General features: G+C 38.1%; 1 protein-coding gene across 1 annotated transcript in view; it reads right to left on the reverse strand.

Annotated features, from left to right (window-relative positions):
* LOC110166560 (electrogenic aspartate/glutamate antiporter SLC25A12, mitochondrial-like) overlaps positions 1-13,666 on the reverse strand; it is a 19,609-nt gene extending 5,943 nt beyond the window's left edge. The window contains 11 exon segments of the mRNA XM_020931813.2: positions 157-315; positions 1,830-1,911; positions 3,972-4,056; positions 4,528-4,621; positions 5,408-5,546; positions 5,657-5,803; positions 7,577-7,716; positions 9,110-9,225; positions 10,752-10,894; positions 12,923-12,976; positions 13,423-13,666. Of these exon segments, the coding sequence (XP_020787472.1) occupies positions 157-315; positions 1,830-1,911; positions 3,972-4,056; positions 4,528-4,621; positions 5,408-5,546; positions 5,657-5,803; positions 7,577-7,716; positions 9,110-9,225; positions 10,752-10,894; positions 12,923-12,976; positions 13,423-13,434 (1,171 nt within the window). The 5' untranslated portion in view covers positions 13,435-13,666.
* Between the last annotated feature and the right edge of the window lie 1,038 nt (positions 13,667-14,704).

A 14,704-nucleotide genomic window follows, 5' to 3' on the forward strand; every position in this document is an offset into this window, starting at 1 on the left:
ACCACAAGCAGAGCAAGAGTTTCTGGAATCAATTAGAAAAAAAGCACGCAGCTGATATTAGCACGCAGACGAGTCCTAGTTTGTTGTTGTACAGAAAAACACATGTCCTCTTACGCACACTGACTGGTATTGTGGCTAACTGTAAATGATGTGTACCTCTGTAGAATCCGAAGAAGCCCTCATAGCGGAGAACCTTCTTGGCACAATCAAAGCTGTTCTTGTACATCAGCTCTCCCACGAAGGAGCCTGTGGAGCGCTGGTTCTGCATGCGGGTCTTCACCAGGTCGATGGGGTACACCGCAGTGGCACCCGTGGCTAGCAAACACAATACATGAAAATTAGACACTTTTTACTAAGAAACCATAGAACAGAATTTTCACTGATATGAAATGTTTGTATCTTTTTTCTAAAATGTGTCTACAAATACAAATGTGTCTCTGAAACTCTTCATCAATTTGATAAATCACTGTGTAGATGTGACTTCTATCTTCTATTTGCTTATTGTTCTTTTGACTTAATTATTGTTCTTTTGTTTAATGTGTTCTGTAAAGCGTCTTTCAGTGTCCTGGAAAGCACTATATAATAAAATATATTATTATTATTCTTCAGGGAACATACTGTATCAATGGAGTCACATCAGTCCAAATTTGTTCATATCAGTACAAACCTATATTTGACAATAAAGGTCTTATATTATAAAAATTTACTCTTGTGAGATTTAAACCATGTTAAAATGTAGTTACCTCCTCAAAATCATACCTGGAGTTGTGTTTATTATTAGTCTGTCTACATTTCCAAAGCTCAAAATGCTCTGTTCCACTTTGTGATGTCATGTAGTGGTAGTTTTCAAGTTAACAGCTCCTTTTACTGTTTGTTCAGTGGAGATTGAAAATTCCAGAGCTACAATGATTCAGATCTTTCTAGTGACGATGTATTGAGTTTAAAAACATAGTGGATCGCTTCCTGCGTGTTTTCAGTCTGAGAGAAGAACTTTGTGTGATTTGTGTGTTAAACGTGTGAGTGAAACAAAACACAACTCCAGGCATGTTTGTGATGATAATAACATTATAACATAGATCAGAAAATAGCGTAATATGGGTCCTTTAAATGTTTGGTTAATTCTAATGATGTATTGTAATGATGTATAGACACATTTATATATCAGTTGACAGAGTGTGATTAACCTATAATAGTTGAAAAGTTTGTATGAGTAACCTGACTGTAACTCCTTGAATGTCTTATTTTGCAGGATTTTGCTTAACCAGACATTTCAATAATTAGGAGATAATAAGCAAAAGACTAGAAGAACAAAAATATGTATAAATAATATGCATTAGCAAAATGGGTAGTGGGAAAGAGCAGCACTATCAGACATTGTTCTGTGCTTCCCCTGCAGTGCCTTGTCGATCCTGAAAGCTTCCTTTAATGACTCCTCTCTCAAACATGCTAAGAGCTCTCTCCACACGAGAGATAGAAACAGCTCATTATCACTTTCTTCTGTGTAGTCCTTTTGTGATATACATCTTTTTCTGACCTGACCTGAACTGCAGTTTTCAGCCTGCTCTGGGACAGGCAGTGCACAGCGGGGCCAATGTCTGGACCTTGCACCGGAGTCACAGGGCCAGCGCGTATCATCCAGTGTAATTAGATGGAGATTCCAGAGTGCGGTTCCGGAAGACTTGTGTCATTCCAAAGCTCCCCGCCAACGACAGCCTGGAGCCAGTGGTGGCACATCACACGGGGCCTGGCCTACAGCGCACAATGGGCCGTGCATGGAGCGCTGTGTTCGGCTAAGGTTACCCCCAGACCGCTACAGACATGTCACTCACCTCCAGCGATAGAGCCCAGGGTGAATCTGTACGCCGACTCTGCAGCCTGGAGCCAGATTGGACGGGACATGTCGTGAGGGTGCTGTGTGGGGAGAAAGAGACACCACTGGTCAAATGAATCTGGAGAAAGACAGACGGATCGAGAACGGTAACAGCAGAATGGCATGAATTGAGTTGCTATTAAACGATAGTGAACCAGATACATCGGGGAAAGGAAAGTCTGTGGAGCGCTCGACAATGCAGGGAAGAATGTGTGTGATTGAGCATCAGCTGGTATTGAATGACACAGCAGTCTCCATACAGAAATACCTGCAGCTTTGTACACTTTCTCATACCACATTATACAACATTCTTCTAGCTTTGTGTGATGCACTGGGACAGATAAACCTTACTGGCCTTTTTCATGTTCAAAACCACAACTAAACATCTCAAACCAAGACAAACCTGGGGTGTTATAAATGTGTGAAAAGTACACCTTTATATGTATTCACTGTTTAGATTTTTTTTTAAGTGTAGTTTATAAACAGAAGGTGCATATAGAGGTTTAATAAAGATATACTGTTGTAAAAACTGTGATGTACAATATCATGTTCAATATATCGATTATCACATGTATTGTCATGAAAGTGTATTGAACCACAAGGAAACCTGTGTTTCCCAGCCCTAATTATTAGAGTTTTTCCTTTTCCACTATTACAAAAGTATACAGTTCTGTGTCACATTTATAACATGTTTATTGAGGAAAAACAGGTACGAAATGGAAGAATTAATTGCAACATTTTATGCTACCTGGCAGCCATTCACGTAGCATAAACAATTAATTATTATTTTACATGCCATGTTTATGTAAGCCTGTGTAATTTTGCTTGTAAATGTTTTTAAGAGATGCTTGGCTGCAATTATTGCTGATGCAGGTCTAGTGTTTTGGAGACAATGCAAACAGTTGTTTAACATTGTGCCTTACTGAATAGGGATTCACCTATCTGATATTGGTATCATATATCACCACCGATACTGAAAAATGAAAAATCAGATATCCACTTTCAAATATCGATAGAGGTGATATATAAATGTAATATACAAATTAATGTTGTGTGATTATTTCCTGGTCATGGTTGGCCCAGAAAGTCTCATGTTTTAACTTTTATTGACACAAAGCTGTTCATTAGTTATTTGAGGGATAAATAACAATGGAGTTTTGTCTTATGTTATTTTTGTTTGTTTTAATATAATTGTGATTTTCAGTGTGTACTGGTATTAACTGATATCAGGTATGAGCAGACACTTAAAGTTATAGTATCGGAATTGGTATCAAAACAGAAAAAGCTGGATCAGTGCATTCCATTTAATGAACAAAATTCTTGCTGATCAAATTGTTTTGGCTGTATGGTATTCCAGCTTGCACTAGTGGTCCATTTCAGGAAATGAGTAATAAAACCGGGCATTTCTTTTAGTATGCACATGGCCAGGTTGAGACCAGACTAGCGGGAAGCTAGCTGATCACTCTTTCCTTATCCCAGATGCTTCTTGTGAGGGTTGCATGCTAACAAGACCAAGGTTCTGATCAAAGGCTTTAAACAATTAGTCCACTTCCACTCAGTGATGCCTAAGGACGGCGGCATGGGTCCCCCGGAGGAATCAAATTGCAGGACTCCCATAAGCATGAGTGGCCTCTGATCACTGACCACACAGCCCTGATATAGAGCCATGTTCTCCAGTGCAGCTAGGAACTATTCTGTTCTCCCACATCCACCTTGAATCTAGCCCACTCCTCTGACAATGGTGCGCTCCATACAGGCTCCTAAAACCTCACACTGATAAAAGCCTCTATTAGCTTCTCAGATGTGTGATTACAGCTGATGTGTACCTGAAGCTATACTGAATAAAATTGGAAAAGCCTTTCATGGGGAGGTGCAATGCAACAATCCATTCCTCTTCTCTGACTATAATTGGTGTACTTTTATCTGGGGGTTTAAGTAATGCTCTTCACAAGGGAAGAAAAACATGGGCACTCTGCTAATTCAGTGGCTGAGCAGGCTCACTTTTTGCTCCTTTCTGAGGAGGAAGGAGATGAAGGTGAGGAGACGGCTTTGATAAAAGGCAGGAGGATGTGGGCCGTATTAGGCCAGTCAATCATGCTACCTGTCTCTGGGCCTCTGCGAGGTGGTATGGCATGGCTCCTTCCTCCAGCGGGGCTATCCTCTCGATGTCTGCAAGGTTCAGGCGCCTTCACGCACAACAGCAGGGGACAGTGGTTAGGCCAGGAAAAAGCACAGCCTCCATCTAATGTGAACTACAGTCAGTGATGTAAGATTTTCCACCAAGCTTTTACTACCATATAACCTGGAGTTACTGCAACTTTAATTTGGGCTTGTATAAACAAGAGACAAACAAAGCTGGAGAGATGCCCTCAGGCTCACGAGTAAATGAAAGTGTTTTCTTACTAAACATTTGACACAGATATTCCCCACTGGCCCAACGCATCATAAACTCTATCCATGTTTTATGTTTGTCCTATAAATCAGTCAGTGGAGCCACTGTTGTTAAACTATAAGAGAAAAAAACTTTATCTTTATAGCTAATAAACAGCCCTGTTTATTCCACTCATGGTGAAGTCAAAAGAAAACGGTTCTGGATAAATAGTTCAAATACAAGTTGACTCTGAAGAAATCATAACAAAAATGAGCAGGTCTCTTACCCGGAGTGAGAGTGAAGCCCAGCCAGTTGGTACAGAATATCAATCTCCATCGGAGTGATTTGACCAAACTTATTGGCAGCATGCGCAAATTCCTCTAGGATGAAAAGAAGAGGAGACAGTCGTTCAAGCGGAACTAAAGATGCCGTAAACAAACCAACGTCATGGGATTGGGGAGTTAGCTCTGATTTACTCTACAACAGTATTGAGTAAAATAGTATTTGCAAATAATTTTGTTTGTTCATAACTTTTATCACTTGGCTGCAAAGAAAGATACCTTTAAAAAAATATATTACATTTGATCAATTCTTCATGGTCCTTATTTGTTGAAGCATAATATGGGCTTCTTTCAACAGAGCCATGTCTGACTGACTTTAGTTGTGCTTTAAATTTGTACTTTAGTGCTGCCTGCTGAGAGCCCCTATTACAGAATACAGACATCTTTCGCAAACACATCCTGTTGAAAAATGAAAGGGACTTATTGACTTTCTCCAAAAAAGATTCCACAAAAGCAGCTTTTCCATTTGTTTGGCCACAAAGTACTTTGGAGCCCTAAACCACAATTCTGACTATACAAAGAATGTGATTTATTTACAAATACTATTTGTTCAGTTTTCTAAGAGAGGAAAACCACAGACAGACATTAGAAGGACAGTGTACATTTGAGCAGGAAATGCAATGAAGAGTAGATGCGACCGATCAGTTTCATAGACCTACATGAGGTGATCTGACCAGCATCAAGTTAAAAAGTGTCATTTACCTTCCATTATTAGTGCTATAGTAACTGTTCCCTGTGTTCACCATTCTGTTAAGAAAGTCAAAATGATCCAACAGCCACATCTCACATCATATTATCACGTCACAGGGACAGGAGCTGCAGTACCTTTGGTCACCTCTGTGTCTCGATGAGTGCCAGCCAGAGTGCTGTAGACCTTGCGCACCAGCTCCATGTTGTTCAGGAGGGCGTTGAAGGCGTTGAAGTACGAGAAGCTCACCATATGGGAGGTACTGCCTCCTGCGGCCTGCACAACGATCCAGAGTCACGCTTCACAAAATAGCTGCATATTCTTTTTTAAATCTTTCTTGGACAGTTTAATAGCTGCTTTAAAATATAAACTAATGTACAACTCACTGAAACCAAATTCTCTTCTACAAATGGAGTCAACATGTGGTGCCTGATGGTGGCCATGATGTCACTGAAGTCCAAGGCTGTGATGGTGCCACTTTTGTTCTTGTCTTTCTGTGCAAAGGCCTGGCGGGCATGCTCCAGCTGCAGCTCCTACAGCAACACACAGCACACATCTTTAAGAGAAACTACAGGGCTGTGATGACGAGCTCTGGGTTACAAGTGAGCGATCAAATTAAACTTGAGAGTACAAGTATATACAGTTGATATCAGCGCTGGGCAGATGTGGAAGTCATGAGATGTGACAGTGTCAGAGAATAGTGTTTGTAATCATCACTTCCTTCTGCAGTCTAATGGAAACCATGCCCTGAGCTCTCGCTGGCAGGTGTGTCGGCAGAAGATGATTCAAATTGACAACTGTGCAATCAGAAGGAGATGTAGGGAGAGGCTGACCCAGGGTCACTGTCTGCTGTCAGGGCTCATAACACAAAGCACAGAATCATTCAACAACGTCACTGTTACATCAGCTCACTGATAACCACTCTATGTAAGCTCAATGCATGCTTGATTGTATTGATATTGAAAAAAAATTCATTGTGAAAAATATTTTAACCTTTGTATGTTCTTTGGCAAAGGACAAATTCAATTTGTCAACTGGACAAAAGTTTATTTTGGTTGAATACGTTTTGCAGCTCATTCAAGCTGCTTCTTCAGTTCTGGTCAGAATGTTGGTGGACACCTACTTGTACAGTTTCTGTTTGTCAGCTAGGTCTATTTACAGAAACTAGGCCTATTTACAGAAACTGTAAACAAGTAGGTGTGTTAGTTTCAGAGTAGTTTCAGTGTAGTTAGCTCCTCCCTGCAGGCAGATATAAGGCAGCATCCACCAGCAATCTGACCAGAACTGAAGAAGCAGCTTTCAATGAGCTGCAAAAAGTTTTCAACCAAAATAAACTTCTGTCCAGTTGAGAAATTAAATTTCTCTTTTGCCATGGATTCTACCTGAATGACTGCTGACAGAACGTGATGTGTGTAAAATCCCTCAGTGTTCAATATATGGATTAAGTTTTATCCAACCACAAGGTGGCAGAGCTGAATAAGTATTTAATTAGATTTTCATTCATTATTCACACACAGGTATGAATTTTAAAGGTTATTCATTAAATCAAATACATTCATTGAAATAACAATAATAGAAATTATCCAAATGCATAACTGCACTGCGGAGCAATTGTAGCTATCATTTTGCAATACTAGTGACTGAACATTTATTCTCCACCCAAGTTTTACACAGATCAATGTATATGCTGACAGCCATGTGTGAAAACAAAACGGATAAAACAGAGAAAACAAATCAATAGTATTGATAAATGCATTTGAAGTCTTGCACACAGAAGTCTCGGGTGTACCCATGGGAAGTCCACGTCAAGTATCATAAACCACAAAGAGCTTTGAAAGATCCCACACTGCAATAGGCCGGAGCACAGCCCATCAAGCCCAGGACCACCCAGTTTCTGTCAAGGACTGTAGTGTTTTTTAACTCTGCCCAGGTTTGATTACTAATGTAATTCTACTGAAGTCTCAGTAAGATACAAGTTACGGCCAGTAAAGGACAATAACAACATTTCATGTTTTAATAGCAGCCTGGGCTACCACAAACCACTAGACAAACTGCAGACGAGACTTACTTAAGATGCAGTCTTACACCACGCAGTTTTTTTCAGATAGGATTTGGCTCATTTTGCTTCTTCATCTCAAATTATTAAACAGAAGAAAAGATGCAACCAGACTTTACATGAGGGGGAACATTAGACTACGACTTAATGGTCCAGACCAATATCAACTCATTATAACCCTCCTCTTTAAACTATTTCACTAGTACTTTTATGTCAGACAGTATTCAGGCACCTACAGTAATAAATGTACCTGTAGGAACTGTGTGAACTCTGTGTAGCTGAGGTGCTTGCTCCGCTCGTGGCCGAAGTGCAGTCTGATGAACTCACAGTCCCAGTTGAAGGGTATATGGTGATGAACTGTGGTCTGGCTAAAGATGTCACGAACATTCTCTGCAAAAAGGAGAACGAGAAATAAGAGACAGAGGGAAAAACATGCAAGGCGCAATTGAAATGTCCATCTCGCGTCCTCATTCCCATCCTAGCGAATCTTGTTAAAGTTGAGGAAGGAGTCAATTTGAACTGTGGGGCTGAATAGGCTGTTTGACAGTCTTTTTTACATTTTGAAGGTTTTTGAGTCCATCCGGGAAATGTTCTCTATAAGCACTGCTCTCCATTTCAGTTGCCTTTATGGAGGCCCATTGCACATAGCACAGAAAGAGCATAGCAGCGGCCCTTTTGTATGGTCTCCAGCTTTATGACATACTCTCGCCAGACGGAACTGGTTATAATGTAATGTTACTTTTCTGCTTTGGGATAAGACCTTTAATACCAGACACAGGTAAAACTATACACTCTCCTGTTTATGTCCTTAAAACATCTCAGAAGCACAACTCACTAAAGGCATGCATTAAGATATTGGTTAGAAAGAAACATGTCTATAGCAAACTATGAAAGTATAATAAACATTTTCATGAATCCACTGATGATTCAAATGAATATTTCGTACATATATTTTATGTAAAGGCAAAAGTGGGTCATGTTTTGAAATTCATTCATTTCATTTTTAAAGATGAGTAAAATTAGCAAATTGGGTATGTTGTCAAAACAAACAATGACTGTAAAAGAGCTGATTAACAGTAATATAAGAAACTTGCAGTGTAATTCAATAACCTAATCTGAGATTTTTGTAATTTGTGATTCATTCCCTTTTTGTGTAATGTGATCAAAGCAGTCCGACACCAAAATAAATATCAATATTTATATTTTTATACATGGTATCAAAAAGTAATGACTGTAACATACTGATACTAATATACTCCATTTTACCAAGGTACACCTGACAATCAAAGCACTAGTTTACCCAGGCACACTGATGGTAGACTCAGATATTCATGAGTGTCAATATTGTCCAGCACTAAGTTTTGAGTTGTGTGTGACAAATATCAACTATAATGTGATTGATATTTATATTAGTTTAAAATGTAATGGAAATGGTCTCAAATGACTACGTGCGTCTTACTTAAAAGAATACATTAATCATATCTAATTATAAAATGTGCTGTATAAATGAAGTGAAGTGGATTTACTAATATGAAACTGTACTTTTTATGCTTCTAAGTGAAAACAGCAGTGATTTAGAAAAGAACATCATGAATAAGTAGCCCCTTTTCTGCAGAATTTGGTGGTTTAAATGGCAAAAAAATTTTGTTGGTGATTATCAACACAATTACACAAAATGTACCATGAACAAATATTACCTTTAATTTTTATCACCATTAGAAATATTCTGAATCTTTTTGTGAAAATCTTTAAAAGAATGAATCGTGGCAGTGGTCAAACTTACCAAAGGAGATGTCCCCTGTGCCCGTCTTGTCAAATAATTGAAAGGCAACAATGAACAGTGCATCTGGGACACACAGGACAGACTCAAAGGCCAAAAACTCCTGGAAAGAAATCAGTCTGTTTGGACAACAAAGAAAGGAGACTCACTGAATGAATTAGGGTACAATACACAATATTTACACATGCAACAAGGACTTGACTTGACTTGACAACAGTGCAAACACTACCACAAATGTACACAACTACACCGGAAAATGCTACTGAACAGATAAAATCCATTTCTTATCTTATCGCGGAATTTTAAATCAATTGAGCAGGTGTAAAAAACTGATAAGCCGATTATTTACTCAGCAAACATGTGTGAAACTGGTAAATGATTAAGAGGCTCCTATTTTATTCATACACCCTTGTTAAATGAATGAGGAAAATATGAATCAATGACAATTATTGGCTATATATAGTACAGTTTAGTATCTGGTAATTGCATATCTACTACAATATCTAAAACCTGAATATAACCTATAATAGAATAACAAATTAAAACTCAAATTTGGGTTTGAGAAACACCATTGAAGACTTTCTTGAAGGTGTATCGTGTAATTTTCAGGTGAATGGTCCGCTACCTGCTTACCTTCATAGAAATTGCATAGTATGAAACTTTTGTGCCTTCGTTAATTTTATTGTGAGTTTGTACGACCATAAACAAAAACAAAAAATAATCCTTACATTCCTTCATTCTCACTGTGGTTTATTTTGTACGATCATAAACGATAAACTTTTGTGCCTTTGTTAACATTACTATTAGTTTGTACGACCATGAACAGAAAAATAAATAAATAAATAAAAATTAAAACTGGCATCTTTAATTAAGACAAGAATGATGAAAAAAAGTGATTGTAATTCTGCTAGAGGGGTTAGTTCATGGAATAACCTGAGTGATGATTTTAAAAAGTCCAACACTGCAGAAACCTTTAAAAAAAAAAAAAAAAGAGTAAAGAGTATAAAGCTTTATATTTTGAAAGATATAGAGCTCTGGAATGAATTATGCATTAAATTTTGTTTGTTTTAATTTATATTTTGTCTCTTATATGTACAGTTATAAGCAAAGTTGTAAATGCAAACTTGTTCATGCGCTGCTTTCTTTCTTCTGAATTCTGTTATTGTTTAATAGGGGTTCGTACTTTTGCTTCATTTTGGACCCTTTCTGTCATGATCCATGTAGTTGTGGTCTGTTTTGTTTTTGTTTTGTAGTGCTTCAAAATTACCCAATAAAAAAAAAAAAAGAAATTGCATAATTAGGCTTTGGCATTTTAAACAGTTAAATTTATCCATTTTGCATTTATTCAATTACTGGTGATTTTATTTCTCTAAACTACTTGAAAAACTTGAAAAACCTCCTCAGATTTGACCTGTTAACGTCACTTGCTGGCATCACATGTTTGTCTCCATGGAGATAGATAAGCTTAATGCCATACTGTGGACTATTCTAGGCAAATAATAACAATCCGTAAAGGCAAGCAAGTGGCAGAACCTATCCAGCAAAGTTACACAGTGCAACTTTAATAAGACCAGAGAGTGTTCAGAGAATGTGTGCATCTTTATAAACACAACTTTTACCATTACTGATTACATAAAGCATTTACCCATCTTTGGTGGTGTCAGCGACTCCAGCGATGAGTTCTACAGTTTTGGGGTTATGCTGAGGCTGTGTATGCAGACCGAGGTAACTCTGCACAAAGTCCTTGGGGGTCATGTAATGCTCCCCCTCCTGCACCACACTGGCATACTGTGGAGGAGACAAGACACAACATTAGGGATGGTGGTAGTTTTCCTTCTTCTCACTTCTCACTCATTGTATTGAAAATATGTAGCAACCTACTACTGACCATGAAAATGTAAATACTGTATATATGTAAATACTGTCATGAGATTGAAATAATAAATCAAAATAAATAATAAAATCAATCAATTATTCAGTCAATTCATAGAAGGCTCTAGCTTAAACTCATAAAAGACCATTATTGTTGTATATAACTATTTTACACACAAATACTTTCTCCCATAATAAGGGCCTGTCATGATAAATTTGAAGTGTGATGTATTTCTAGTAAATATAGACAATAATATTGAAACTAATTTGTTCTACTGACACGATAACCCTAAAGCAGGATCATCCCCCCAAAATTTTGTATATGTACAGTAAATTAGCTGCAATAAATAAATGGCAGCTATGAAACATTTCTGTAGTTTTTTAGTTTTGTTAGTTATTAATTCAACATTTTTTAGGTCAAATATCATCATATACTGAAAAATAACACAAATGCTCCCACTAGTACAATGAAAAAGTACTCACGATAAATTCTGACCAAAAATTATTGTTCCAACAAGACATTATCGTACTTATTGTGACAGGCCTACTATATTATGAAAAGTTATCCTTTAAAGATGCACTGTGTAACTTTTTGGTTGGGGGTATCATCTGCTTGTTTCTATGTCATTGCTCTGCCTGGAATGTTCCACAGTATGACATTAAACAGCTGTTACATTTATTAAATTACAGGTGGTTTAATAGCTCAAAAATACCTAGAGAAACAAGCATTCTGACTGTGAGTGGGGTTCGCCTCTCCACAGCTCTGACCTGTAACTCGGTCTAGTTTGGTCTCCGTGAAGATATAAAGGTTTAATACCATACTGTGAAACATTCCAGGCAAAGCGATAACATCTCCATGAAGAAAAGCCTCCACCAGAAAAGTTACACAATGCACCTTTAAAACTCGAAAGTACAAATGTGATGTGGAGCTTGAATAAAATAAAACAAATGTCAAACTGTACTGGTCATAAAAGAGAAGAATTTACAATAACATTAACAACACATGTGACCAGTGTTTGACAGCTGACTATTGGCAGCTGACTGAAGCTCTACATGCCAACTACAAGTCAGGCTTTGAGACACAGGGTCATTTTTAGATCCTAGCTTAGATTTCAAGTTGAAACAGATATAGCTTTAGGAACATAGTGCTGCATGCAATAGTAGCATAAAGGCCACGCTCATGGGACTGACAGAGTATGTGATAAACAGTGAAAGAGGGGGGAGGAGCCCTGCATGCTTAAGTGTTTCAAAGCCACAAATCAATGCACTTTGCTGAATTAATGTTTTAAGTTAAAATATTAATTCCAAGCAATTTATCACTATATTTCTTTATAACATGATTGTGTATCCATTCACCTTCACAGTAGGCCTTAAGTGTTCTTAATCAAATTATAGCAGCAGTCTGAATGAGCTTCTAGTAATTAACTCTTCCACCTGAGTATGCAGCACAAAATTACACAGACCTCTTATGGTAGAAAAGAGGACCTGTGACTAAAACAGTGCCATTTTACAGAACAACTTTGTGCTCCAGTAGAGAGGAGGGGGTGTAGGTATGGCGTGTTCTTGATGGGAAATGAGCAAAAACATTCACACCTACAATACGTGAGTGAAGTGACTAGTACAAAATAATGCTGATAACTTAAGCAACAATAATACGATAATAATATATAACTAAAACACATTATCCCATTCATATGCATAAGCAACTAGTGTGACCTATGTGGAGTATGTTTACTCCCACTACCCAGAGCTTCACACCCTGCACACTCAAAGTCAAAGAAGGCACAGATTGTCTGCTGAGCGGGGCCAAATTTAGTCGAAGAATTTGTATGACCTTTATCTGAACCCTACAGAACATCCCACATAAAGTGCACCGTACACATAGGCCTAATGCTTCTGACATGTAGCATGCATAAATGTACTGAATCAAATGGATTTTCTCACCTTGAGGAAAATATTCTTCAAGTCCTGGGGGTCGGCTCGTTTTGTTGCTTGCACCTGAATAAATACAGCAAAACAGAGTTAACACAACGAGTTATCTGTTAGTTACACAAAACAAATAAGTTAGGAGTAGTCTGTAGCCAGTACAAGTAAAGCTTTCACAGAGTAGACCACAGCCACAAGCTAACACACTGCTAGCAGCAAGAACATAACCATAAATAGTAATAAGAAGAGCACTACGGTCAGTCTGCAAAGTTACCCTGCTTTAAGTCCTCTACATACAAGCAACAGAGTGCCATGACACCAGCTGAGGCCAGATGCCTCTGCTGAACAGCACAGATGCAATCACTAAATAAACAGGAACCAAGCTATGTTAGAAAAAAAGCCATTGTCAAATCGTCTCTCCGCGGGCACAGTCCTCTGCATATCCAGCTGCGTCACTCCTAAAGCTACCATACGGCTTTAAAAACTCAAATCTTTAGCAAAAATTTTGCCAGAGTCACCTTGACCGCCATGCTGAGGATGACGTCAGCTGCAACGGACTGGCGCAGGCGCTGGGCATCACAGTGTCATCTAACAACAAGGACACGAGGCTGGAGAAGACCAATATATATGCAACATGGAGTTTTACAGGGCTGTGTGGGAGCCGTCCACTGCGATGTGAAGGACCCTCGCGCACTCAGCACATTTACACACGGTTTCCTGTTTGCGTAGGTCAGCTGAGGACACGCGCCAGTCTGCAGCCTCCCTGTGTGCAGGCGGAGAGCAGCTGCGGCATGTCTATCAGCTCACTATGTTTTTTCATCTGAATAATCAGATGAACAACAAGAAATGTTCCGTGCAGTCTGCAGAGAGCAAAAATGACGGTGCTCAAAAAGCTTCCCTCACAATGAAAAAGGAGGAGCTCTAGCAACATGATTAAAGGTCTCATGCCATACGTTATTCAAGCATTATAAAATATAGGATATTTATAACAGATAAGTGGGCCATTCAGGTAAAGTATTAACATCTCCATGGAGACAAGCAGGCAGATTAACCTTCACCAGAAAAGTTACAATTGAGTCTTTAAAATAACATAGCCATAGTCTGGTAACAAGGCCGAACCCACAAAAAGCAAAAATTAGAACAAAATAAAATATAGAATCTTTAAAAAATATATATGATGTGATACTTTCACAGTCTATTCATTTGTGAGATAGCCTACTTCAGGTCCAACACTCAGATGGATTGCCGCTGTATCATTCAAGATCATTATCAGGATTATCACAAACATAAGAGATAAGAGATTATGTAGTAGCACCAACTATTTAAGACAATATGCACAATATTAGCAATATCTTAGCCCATAAACATTATATACATTATAATTAATACAATTAATTGTTATTAGTTATAGAGGCCATCCTCTTAAAATAGAAGTGTGTCTTATTGAAAGTGCACACACTGATGTAAATAGTTTTACTGCAAGTTCTTTATAGCAACTAAACCAATATGTTATATTTAAATTGAAGGAACTGTATGTAAGACTTAAATTTCAAATTTCATAAACATGACCTAACTGTGTCCCCAGATAATCTAAACATGTTCAAATCAAATAGCTTTCACTGATAACATTCTTGATTTTTCAATGGGAACAGTGCATATTAAAGAACATCTGTAATTTGACAGATTATAGCAAAAAAATCCTCATTTCCATCTGTTGAGATACAGAACACATCATAAAATCTTACGAAAAAGACACAGCACAGAACAATAAAAGGCCAGAGTTAAAAGTGTTCACAGACT

Source organism: Boleophthalmus pectinirostris, unplaced genomic scaffold (genome assembly GCF_026225935.1).
Source record: "Boleophthalmus pectinirostris isolate CB_2022bp ecotype Guang Dong unplaced genomic scaffold, ASM2622593v1 HiC_scaffold_1, whole genome shotgun sequence".
Taxonomy (NCBI): Eukaryota; Metazoa; Chordata; class Actinopteri; order Gobiiformes; family Gobiidae; genus Boleophthalmus; species Boleophthalmus pectinirostris.